The sequence below is a fragment of the Mytilus edulis genome, chromosome 3, assembly GCF_963676685.1.
Source record: "Mytilus edulis chromosome 3, xbMytEdul2.2, whole genome shotgun sequence".
Lineage (NCBI taxonomy): Eukaryota > Metazoa > Mollusca > Bivalvia > Mytilida > Mytilidae > Mytilus > Mytilus edulis.
In genome coordinates this window covers 47430840-47443784 of record NC_092346.1, presented here as the reverse complement: position 1 = coordinate 47443784, position 12945 = coordinate 47430840, and the positions used below count along the sequence as shown (strand labels likewise).

Below are 12945 nucleotides of genomic sequence, written 5' to 3'. Positions count from 1 at the left end.
TGCAGGAAAATTGGTACCGTTTATGTTATTTAATTATGAACATAAGATAGTATGCACACACAAGCAAAGGACAACATTTAGGAAATGACCTTGACCTTTGACCTTGAAGCACTTTCTGTTAATTGGACCAATGATCTTAAATCAAGATACTCTAGGTCTCTATTACATCCATTTTATAAGTTACATTGACATATTACTCATTGCAAATACCTGTATCGCTCACATGTAATAACCGATGCTTTGAAAATCATGTTACATGAGGTTAAAGACATAATTAATAGTATTAGAGAGTAGATATTTTAATGATGTCTAAGATAAAAACAAAACACTGCAAAATATCCGTAAAACTACCAACTTAGGGGAAGCAACCCAACGGATTGCCGGATTCCACTGAAAATTTCTCGTAGATAAATCTTAATCTAATAAACATTTTTGCCACCTGTCAGATTTGCTCTAAATGCGTTAGTTTCAGAGATATAAGCCAAAAACTGCATTTTACCCTTATGTTCTATTTTTAACCATGATGACCATGTTAATTGGCAGGCGAGGTCAGCGGATACATTTTTAGACTAGATACCCTAGTGATGATAGTGGTCAAGTTTGGTTAAATTTGGGCCATTAGTTTCAGAGAAGAAGATTTTTGTAAATGTTTACAAATGACGAAGAAGACGGACGACAAGTTACGAGAACAGCTCACTTGACCTTTCAAGTAAAAATAAAATAAAAAATAAAACACATTTTTTTCCGATATTTTCAACGGTTGTAAAAAAAGATGCACACACTGAAAAAGCACTGTTTTGGGAAACAGGGTTTAACATCACAAACAAATAAGTTAAATCATGACAAATATTGAATATTTCGGGTAATTAATATCCTTCATCAGTAAGATGTCAAATGACTCGTATAATTGTAGGCAAACTGAAATAATAATCTTGATAATCATACATATTATCATAAATCAGTCCACTGGTAAATTGTTTTGCTATTGACGATTGGGCGAAGGAAAACATTTTTTAAACCGCGATGAGAGTTCTTTATTGATAAAAACGACAAAGAAAGTTCACAGGAGTAATCGACAGGTTTTTAGGGTTAGGCAGCAACCATTTGATTTTCGGGTGGGGGAGGGTAGGGCTATGGATATTTTTTGTGGAAAAAAAAGTTTGTTCCCAGTTTTTGGAGAAATATTTTTTTTTTTACCCTGAGAAAAAAAAGTGTTTGTTTCACCCTCAGCTGCCACTATTTGTAATGATAAAATTGAAAAATTGTTCTTGACTTGTCGCCAAAAAATCGATTGTTTTTCGACAAAGGCGGAAAAAAAATTGTCCGGTAAAAAATCCATAGCCCCCCAGAAAATCAAATGGCCTTAGTTTGAGGCGAAAAACAGTATTGGTTATAATTGCAATTCTTTGTTATTTTCAATTGTACCTTTAACAATAAAAAAAACTGTTCTTTACTTGCAACGACATATATATCCAGTTTGAGAGTATGTGTATCATACATATGTTTATACATTATGTGAATCAATACCTTTATTATTGTTCAATTTTAATATATAGTTACTTACTGAACACAGTGAATTTTCCTTGGTCCATCTCTGAATTGCCATTGATATCCATTACAACTCCAAATGTACCTTCATTTTCGCAGATCGTGTGTAGAATCGTAACATTAATGATATTGTTGGACAAAGTTATTTCAACCATAGCTTGCATGGTCAGCATCACAATAGTAGTATTGCTGTAAATATTACATATTGTCACCCCTTCTGATTCTCCTAACTTTGTGAAGGTTACATTTATCATTGTAAAATCTGTATCGTTGAATACACAGCTCAATGACACTGGCCCAGAATTTAACAGAACATTCACATTATTACAGGAAACATCTAAAAGTAGAACCATTGTCATACATTTGTTATACAGTAATTGCATGTAAGTTGATTATCTGAATACTAACTGAAAATATGCTACATTTTTGAAATTGAAAATCATATAACATATTTCTCTTTAAAATGCCCAACAATTCTTCTTTATCTAGACGTACAATAATACTAATACAAAAACAAAAAAGCTTACACCAAAAAAGAAAAAAATAAGCTCATTCATTTGATCTGTTGAACAACACAAATGACTCCATAATTAACAGTATTATATATAAAACATTTTTAAATTTTGATAAATCTGAGAAAATGGAAGGGAAACTTATACTGGGTCAAATTTTTTGCGTTTCTTTAGCGAAAATTAAACACACTCGAAAAAAATATGTACGGTATGCTTAAAAATAAAATTTATTGAAAATACAATAAGGGCGTCACTGACGGTACTGGTATCATTTTTTATACAAAATGTTTCAAACATAATAAATACACATCAAGCGTATGATCCAAAGTTAAACCATTGTGGTGACGTCAGCCTATTCATTTACCGTGGATTATTTTTCTTTGTACAACATTGCCCCCCGCAGAGCTATAGAAAAACAGTACATTAACGGGTGTTACACGGACTCTTTTTAGACGATACACGGACTCTTTTTAGTTGTTACACGGACACTTTTTATGAATAGAATCACTCGTGCATGATAGGTGAGTTCATGGGCACTTTAACTTTCAATTAGATTTGAATTGTTTGGTTCATCGACTTATTTCCTGTCTTTTTGTTGAAAAAAATATTTACGTTAGCATCAATATCTTGTTTCAAACATTTCCAGTTAAATACTATTCACATCAGTTCACTAAGGGATTACACATTTAACTTCAATAGTTGGAGGTATGGTTTTCTCCTAAAATAGATATTTTGATCCCAAATTTTATGAGAAAAAAATTATGATGGTCAAGCAGATGACAAATTAATGTTTTGAATGATTCCTGATTTTCCAAATGCCGTTAATAGTGTTCATTGTCGGATCCAAGGGGGGGGGGGGGGGGGTTCGGGGGGTTGGAACCCCCCTTTCTTGTTGGCCAATCAATGCATTTGAATGGGGACATATAGTTGGAACCCCCCTTTTTAAAATGACTTGATCCGCCCCTGGTGCTAATTTAAACAAAAACATTTGGGTGATGGCGTTGAAAAGTAAATAGTTAATATACTCAAAAAGAACATACCGCCCCCTTTATGAAGCAAAATTTCTGGTCAAAAAATGTTTTCTTCAATATATGGACATGAATAGTATTTTGGACAATGCTAAAAGTAAAGAAAGGATGATACTGACGTGAACATTTCAATAAAAATAAGACAGGAAATAAGTAAATAAAAATCAAATCTAATATCAAAAGATAAAATACCTATCAACTCACCAATCGGCACGATTGATCCTATAAACAAAAAGTGTTCATGTAATACACGTCCAAATAAGCAGCAAATCTAGAAGAAAATCATTCAACTTATGTCATCAATTTTGAGCGGTAAGCTGCGATTGGATCATATAGTAACACGTGTTTAATCACGATCAACACTTGCAGATCTAGAGACGAGCATGAATTTAAAAACAAAATCAAAGTATATTCCTGAATATATATAATATTAAGACAAAATTCACTAATGAAGTAGGAAATTCATTCTTTTGATACCAGTATATTGTTATCGAATTTATATCAGTGGCAGATCCATGTCTAAATCCAGACCAAAACAGGGGGGTCAAACTTTATGTCCCCATTTAAATACATTGATCTTCAAAAAAGGGTTGTTCCAACCCCCGGGACCCCCACCACTGCATATTTAATTCATGTAGTTGGCAACAAACGCGCGATTTTTACGATTTTTTGTTAAGGGGGAATGAGGGGATTGAATGGCTCATCCTGCAATTTTTCATCAAAAATAAAGATCACAGCCTGTGTATTTTAAAATGAAATAGCCCCCCTCCCCCTCCCCGCTTTCCGTTTTATTCATAAAAATCAAACGTTATCTTACTAACCACTAAAATATTCCTTAGTATATTACTGTTTTAAGAAGTTGCCTTTTAAAAAGTCTTAAATGTGTACAACATTTATCTTTAACTTGAAATGGTTCTTTTTTTTTCTTCAAATTATTAGATTCCTGATTTTTTTTCTTGAAAAAAAAATCTCGGTTGAAGGAAATGAAAAAAAAAATGTGTTTATACTATAACTTACAAAATGTACATTTACTGCTTTAGTGGCTATCCAAGTTTCTCAAATGTTTAGTCTTGCTTAAAGTATTATTACTTGAAACATCGTACAAGTCAGAGAAAAAACAAAAGTAACAAAAGAAACAGGCCGGTTACAACCAGCCGAATAGTTTTTCTGCACTTGTAGTCAGATCAAGGTCCTCGGCTATCGCCTCGGACCTTGACCTGACTACTCGTGCAGAAAAACTATCCGGCAACGGTTGTTACCGGCCTGTTTCTTTGTTACCTTTGTATTTTATCTAATACAGAATCAACGCTTCTAAATCTGTCGCTGAAAAGGACTCACGATATTGTATTCTTTTGTTTCCTTTGTGTGACTAATTTCATTAAGTTTGAATAGACTAATTTACTGATTTCTGTTCACTAACGGAATTTATTTAAAAACTTACCTTTTATTTTTGTAATTTCTATATACCTTCACTGGGAGTCGAACCCGTCCATGAATTCTTTTACGTGTTACTGACATCAACATATCAACGAAACCTCTTGGCTATCAATCGGTTACGATTTAGATTTTATATTTTATATAATATAAATGAATATATGACATACATCGGTACAACATACATACAGGGCTTTACCTTTATATTTACAAAATAGGGAAATGTTTAAATTAGTATGAATTGGTAGCCAAGAGGTGTCATGGTTAAGATAAATGAGATTTAGGTACGGACTTGTCTGTTTAGGTTCCAATCCCTGAATTCTCTTTGTTGTTCCTATTAACTAGTTTTCTAGTTTTTGTTTTATTGTGGATATTTTGTTTAATAAAAGCAAGTTTGCTCGTTTATTATCGGATTATTGTTGGCTCTTCCACATGTTTGAAACAAAAATGAATACATTCTATTTGTCTACTTTTTATATGAATTAATATAATATGATTTCATCTGTTTTACTACATACTACATTAGTTTACAACTGTTAATTCGCAAATTCCTATGTCTGAAAATCGTGATGAGTCTAAAATAAGACTGTTTATTTAAAAAAAATAATTGGAATACTTTTGAAATGCACAATATATATATTATGTTCTATGTCGGGTTGTTTTCCTTTTCACACGTACATTCTTCATTTCCATTTTCAATTCTGATAGAAATAAGTTCGAATATATCTTATTTTGTAAAAAAAAAATACAATATTCAGATGACTGATAGTATGAAGATCTTTATGGGCAGACGTGTTGTGTTTTAATATATTTGTATTTTTTTAAGCATTGTGATATTTTATTTATTATAATCGATCGTTTGACACGATTACATGGTTATTTAAACTCACTTACAATACCTTAATAGTTATCCCACGATGACGCGGTGTGTCAGTGTAAGATCAACCCGATGGCCGGTGGCCAGAGGGTTAACTTACACTGACACACCAAGTCCGATTGGGATAACTATTTTACATCCCAGCTGTTTTAGATTTGTCGAAAACTTATTTACAATTCATAAAATCTAGTTTAGAACGCCACACAACCATTATAATACACTTTATACATTACTATAGGATTAATACCCTTTTTTGACACCCGAACACGATGAGTAGATATCAAACAATGTTAACTCGCCCCACTGGCCAATCGGCCCAATCGATATCGCCACGTTATGAAAAAAATCGCCCCACTTTTAAAAAAGTGTAAAATCAAACTGACAACTCAATTATTAATGAAAAGGGTTTACAGCCCACTGAATAAAGGTCTGCCAACTCTCCCCACTTAAATATATCTTGCTTCCTTTAAGTGTGTTAAATTACGGATGGTTTGTATCCAGTCTTCCTGGTGAAGTGGTTGTGTCGTGGCTTGATATGCTTAAGGTCTTGAGTTCGAATCCCAGCATATACATTGGATTCATTCTACGTGAATTTTGATAGATAGTCCTTTCCGTATAATTGCATAGTTAATTATAAGTTTTATAGTGGATTTGACATTCCCGCCAAAATCTTAGAGAAGGAAAGCATGCATAACAAAGAAACTCAAACTGGGGTGATCCGGCTCAGATCATCCCTGTAAGAACAAAAGAGCTGGGATGTAATTCTAATTACGAATAGACTTTATTTTTAAAAAAGCATTAACACAATAGTTTAAGTTATAGATACAATGGATAAGCGTTAATTCATGAAAAACAAACCATTCGCCCTCCGGGCTCATGGTTTCTTTTTCATGAATCAACGATTATCTATTGTATCTATATCACTTAATACCGACACAGCAGACCAAAGCCAATTAACTAATAAATCTCAATGCGTTGATCTTAATAAAATTGAGAATGGAAATGGGGAATGTGCCAAAGAGACAACAACCCGACCATTGAAAAAACAACAGCAGAAGGTCACCAACAGGTCTTCAATGTACCGAGACATTCCCGCACCCAGAGGCGTTCTTCAGCTGGCCCCTAAACAAATATATACTAGTTCAGTGATAATGAACGCCATACTAATTTCCAAATTGTACACAAGAAACTAAAATTTAAATAATACAAGACTAACAAATGCCAGAGGCTCCTGACTTGGGACAGGCGCAAAAATGCAGCGGGGTTAAACATGTTTGTGAGATCTCAACCCTCCCCCTATACCTCTATCCAATGTAGAAAAGTAAACGCATAACAATACGCACATTAAAATTCAGTCCAAGAAAAGTCCGAGTCTGATGTCAGAAGATGTACACTGCATGAAATGATGCATTTAACCAAGTCTAATTATTGATTAAATTTGATTAAACTTACAGTGTTAAATTTAAGTCAAATTGAATTGATATTTTATGAATGATTTAATCAATTTTAAGTTTTCAGTTAAACGTTTCGTATAAATAGTTTTAGTATACGTTTAATACAAAATAAATCTAAAATTTAAGAAAGTATAATTGTTCAATTAAACTTCTTGTAGAAGTAGATTTATGATATGTTTAATAAAAAATAAATCTAAAATTTAAGGAAATATAATTGTGCAATTAAACCACCCATAAAAGTAGATTTATCATATGTATAATACAAAATAAATACAAAATTTAAACTAATATAAATGTATAATTAAACCACTGGTAAAACTAGATTTATTACATGTTTAATAACTGAATAAATCTAAAATTTAACCAAATATATATGTTTAATTAAACCAATCTTAAAACTAAATTTATCGCTAATTTAATGCAAAAATAAATTAATAATTTATACAATAATTGTTTTTCCATTAAATCTTTCATAAAGGTAGCTATAGAGTTATTGTATTTTCAATCCACTTATAAATCTCTAATGTAAACAAATATAATAACCCATCTTGATGAGGGCGTATGACATTTGCACCGATTTTGAAATTTTTCATTCTTTCATTTGCGCCGATTTCATTTTTTCATTTTCGCCGATTTTATATTTTTTCCTAATTGGATTTACAGGTAAGTTCATACTTTTACATTGGCTGAGCACATAGTATAAAGACAAATCAAGTGACATTGCAATTGGTAAATGGCTATCCCAATGTTTCGGGTTACCATTCCTTTCCCTAAATGAAATCGATGACTGCTTCACGTTTGACATTGTCTGACGCTCCGCTCCTTCTGATGACAAATGTCATACATTCTTAGACAATGTACAAGTACACATTCCATAATGGACAACCAATTAGTGCTGGCGTCCATAAAATTAACGAAGGGATGAACTCAACTCCACCATTTGGAACTCTTGGTTTAATAGCTTCCTTGTGAGAAAATGCGAACTCTAGAAATGCCCCCACCAGTACGTGTGCCAGACAAAAAAAAAGATGGCATTCGTTATCGACAATTACGCCAAATATAGAAGAGACAAAATCATAAGAAAGGAATATATTAGATGTATTGCCTAAACATACTCAAAAAGAACAGACCTATGATTTGAATGTATTCCGTTTTTATGGATTTGAATGCTGTACATATATTTTTAATTCGTCATTTTAGTATAAACAAACTAAGTGCTTTTATCATAGGTTTTTACTTGTTGATTTTAAGCAGGACACAACAGTTATATACATGTTATAATTGACAATTCATAACATATGTACAACAGGGGCCTGGTTTTCGAAAGTGTCATAAGATATGTCATAAGATATATATCATATTTTATGATCATCTTATGACTATCATATGATATGTCATAGGATGTAAATCAAAGCTGTCTTAAGAGAGTCATAGCTATGATGCTCTTATGACTGTCATAAGTGAACATTATTTTCTATTATTTTAAATAATGTTTAAAAAGTATAAAATATAAGAATGAAAATGAAAAGTATGAACATATTAGTTATTACTATTCTTAATTTTTACGAATAATTTTTTTTTTTCATTATCATAAACCTGAAATTTTATACAAAAAGGAATTGAATTATGAGTTGATAATTTGTTTAAATTTAATTTGTAATATATGTTTAATCTTGAACTTCGCTTTCGTGTATCATCATACATGCATTGTTATTTAACTGTGAAATTCGGTACATCGAGTACCCGCTTAACAAAATGCCCGTGCACATACGTGAATATAGTACTATTAAATATACTAGGAACGAAATAATATGTAAATCTATTGTACAAAACCATAAGTTAGAAAACAAATTCCAAATTGTATGTAGCCGGAGATTCAAATTTTAATTCACGTAGTAATAAAATCTTTACTATTTAGCTAACCGAGAAACACAACAAATATTTTTATTACAATTAATATGAAATTAAGCCAAAAAAATCATGAAAAGTAATTAAAATTTTAGTTGACAATCATAAGACCATCATAAGTCATGTCGCGAGGGGTCTTAAGTTTACGACAAAAGTTATGACAAATCGTAACTTAGGACACTTTCGAAAACATATCTTACGACTATGACATGTCCTTAGACCATCATAAGACATGTCTTAGTCATAAGATACTTTCGAAAACCAGGCCCCTGGCTAACGGAAGAGATCTTTAATGATAAATGAAAATTACATTACTGGGATGGAGAGTTGTCTCATTGGCACTGATACCACATCTTCTTATATCATTTCACCTGTAATTTACCTGTTATTTACCTGTAAAAAAATCGGCGCAAATGAAAAAAAAAAATCGGCGCAAATGAAATGCAGATCGGCGCAAATGCAAAACGCCGCTTGATGATAGATTTATTGTCAGTGTTAACAGAACAAAAAATAAAAAAAGTAACAAATTTTAACTTTTCAATTCAATCCATCTATAAAGTAAATTCATAAAAAGTGAGAGTGTGATACTCAATATCTCGCATTTAACCGAATGTATTTTTTTTTTCTTTCAAATTAACCCATTGAAAAATAGATTAAAACAATTGTTCTACAAATATATTTTAAACTGAAGCAACATATAACTGTTTGATTAAATAAAATAAAATTGAAAGGGAAAAGGAAATAATATATTCAATCTTTATTTATTAATTTAGTTTTTTTCTTTACATAATACAATTAATTGATCTGCCAACGAAAATCGTCCGGCTTAATATATTCAAACTTAAAATACTAGAACTGCCTTTTTTTGTTTAAGCTAATCCGTAAATTAGATAACAATATGTTTTTTGTGTGTGTTTTGTGAAACTTCAGCTATAGAATTTTGCATTCTTAGTTAAACCCTAGCTAAAGAAGGGCGAGTAACTACCCTGACACTTAATTTGTTTTCGACTCGAGTAAGCTCCCTTTCCTCGGTTAATAAGATACGCGTCGGCTAAATTGGATAGACTCCCTTTCAACAAGAGGCAAACAATTTTAGAATATCGCGTATACGCACATTGACATGTTATGCAAAATTTATCATTAAAAACCAGTCCTACAATAACATAACCATGATAACGTAGCACTTTGATATCGTAACTACATGCATGATTATAATTTATATTGCCAGCGTTAACTGAAAAAAAGATTCTTTCATAACTTCTAATTCTGTAGGTCACATTCGTAAAAAGGGAAGGTTATTGTAATTACGACATAAGGAACATATCCGAATCATCTATGAAACGGTTATTCCACAACGGTCAACCAACTCCGAAAGAAATTATTGCAACATCACCATTTGGAACACTTGGTTAATAGCTTCCTTGTGAGCAGCAATCATCTATCAAGGAAGTCATGATAGGAAATACAAGCCCGTGAATATCATAGCTATTGGGGATATATTCTCCGTATGCAGGCGCGGTTGGAATGTTGCTACATACAAATAGAAAGTTCCGATTTGGAAGCTGAAACCATCTCTTTTGTCATACAGTTTTGTTTTTAACCAACCCTCATTGTCAATTTCTAGATGTACGTCAAAATATGAGGCAGACTTAACTGTGTCTATAGTATACTTTATCTCTAGTTTGATGGGATAGATTCGTTCAACATATTCACCAAATTGGGTAGTATTTAGTGAGAAAACATCATCTTTATAGCGGAACGTAAAGTTAAAGGATATTGCTAACTTCTTATCTTTCTTCCTAAGAAGTTCCTATATGAAGTCGGCCTCATAATAATAAAAAAACAAGTCGACAAGAAGAAGGGCACAATTAGTTCCCATTGGAATTCCGACAGTCTGTTGAAAAACTGTAACTGTTTGGAAATTGAGTAGTTATATGAACCCTTCAAATAAAGTGAGAGTGAATCTTTCTATTCGTATTGGAATGCTAAAAAATCAATGAAATTTACATGTATACGTGCATTTGCACTTGCACTTGCATCAGGTCGATATCTATCCAACACAGCTCACATGATTTAGCATCATACGTTTCATCAAAGATTACGTCAAGGCTGAGAACTTGAAAGTTGACAATTTAGAAACATGTTTGGTATAGGTTGTAATTAAATTTTGATGCCAAAATCAATATGTCGACTAAATAAAATGCATTGCTTTTTATGCAATTTTCAATACAAGATATTTCAAATAACACACAAACACTCATACACGCTCACAAAAACCGCTCAATTGACTATACACACACTTCATAAAAATTGTTTGAGCAATTGACTATACACACACTTCATAAAAATTGTTTGAGCAATTTACTATACACACACTTCATAAAAATTGTATGAGCAATTTTCTTTAAACTAACGAGTACATACATTTGTAGCGTGTAGAATTCACATCACCAATAGAGTGATTAATCATAATATAAAAAGTTAAGTGTAAGAACAACATCTCCAGCTTTAACAAAATGGAATACAGAAAAGAATAATAAGTACTTACAAACTCCATGGCAAAGTCATCATTATTCTCTATAGATGAACACTTAGTAACATTAGATATTTTATTCAAAATCATGTCTGATAATAGTAAAAAATTGCAACGACAAACAATACGCAAACTGCTTAAAGATATGTAATTGTAGTTCATGCAACATGGTGTAGAAACTGATAAATTTAGTATAAAATGTATAAAGACTTACAGGGTGAAGGAGCCGGTGTTGTTGTCGGCGGGGCAGGAGTTGTACAAAAGTCTGAAATAAACAAAATTCCAACATGTAGTGAAGCAAAGCTAAATTTTGCTGAATTCAAAACTACAATTTAAAGGATGCTGAACAATTGAACTAACCCTTGATAGACAAGTGCATGAGAACTTTTATTCATGTTTTGTTTAAAATCTAATATAAATTGTGTTCAATTCTTTATTTCAAATATTTAACTCTCAAACGTTCAACAAGTAAATGCATAGCGAAAACAAATACATGTAAGTTGCCATATTGCTAGTATCAACGATTAACAAAATTTTAGTTACGCACTGTACTGAACATTATATTAATATGAAATCCTTCAAAAACATGTGTTGTCCTGTTTTAAATTTAATTTAATTCTCAGTTAGATGGAATGTAGTATAGTTTTTCCTATACTCTTATACACATAAACGATGGGTTTAGTTACAGTGAATTGAAATGTGTAGATTGTACTGTATGTTGTAAAAACAAACCAATTATATTATTAATATCTAAAATGCAAGGTCTCGTCAGACAGGAAATGTGTTATAAAAAAAAATGCGAAGAGTGAAACAACGATTTTTTCTTCGGACGAACGGACGGACAAACGAAGGAAATAAAAATAATCAAATAAACCAAAAGTGGTGAATAGTTAAGTGTCAAAACACTTTCGTACTATCTTCGTCATGACTGGATATACCTCAAACATGCGATGAATATATATGACAGCAGAAAGATCTTACCTTACAGAAAAACATATTTACTATTACACAAATCAATCTTTGAGGACAAATGGCTCTCTAGATTTCGTTTCATAAGTGTCAATGAAGGAGAAAAACACACTTCCCATTTTTTGTCATACCAACATAAATATATATATTTATATTCAACAAAAATACTATGTATCAGGTTACAACTTTAAAACATGCTACAAGAAATATTTCCGGTCTGAAACTAATAGCATTAATGTTTACCCGATGGAACTGTTTCATTGCATACTGTAGCAGAACAGTCATCCGAACAAACTCCTGTTATACTGTTTCGACATTGGTTTGATGCACACGCAATACCTCTTGGATATGCGATGCCACCTTCTGTTACACAATACACCTGCACTTTACAGTTGCTTGGATGTCCCCGATAACTAGAACTGGCACTACAGTCACATATATTTCCTTTGTGAAGAGAAAAGATGGAAAAAAATAAAAGAGACTAGACTTTTATTATAATCAAAATGCTTCCTTTCAAATAAACTTATCATAGACACCAGGATTGAAATGTTATATTTGCGCCAGACGCGCGTTTTGTCTTCAAAAGACTCATCAGTGACGCTTGAATCAAAACATAAATTTAAAGGGCAAATTAAGTACGAAGTTGACGATCATTGGGGACTAAACATTAATAAAACCTTTA

The 12945-nt window shown here is 32.0% G+C and overlaps 2 protein-coding genes across 2 annotated transcripts in view; both read right to left on the bottom strand.

Moving 5' to 3' along the window:
* LOC139516659 (uncharacterized) overlaps positions 1 to 12945 on the bottom strand; it is a 117558-nt gene that overhangs the window by 59090 nt on the left and 45523 nt on the right. The window lies entirely within an intron of this gene.
* The window catches only part of LOC139516660 (uncharacterized), a 43616-nt gene that overhangs the window by 13999 nt on the left and 16672 nt on the right, over positions 1 to 12945 (bottom strand). Inside the window, exons 4-6 of the mRNA XM_071306883.1 lie at positions 12507 to 12707; positions 11509 to 11559; positions 1565 to 1885 (exon numbers count right to left, since the gene is read on the bottom strand). Coding sequence (XP_071162984.1) covers positions 1565 to 1885; positions 11509 to 11559; positions 12507 to 12707 — 573 coding nt within the window. The remainder of the gene's footprint in view (positions 1 to 1564; positions 1886 to 11508; positions 11560 to 12506; positions 12708 to 12945) is intronic.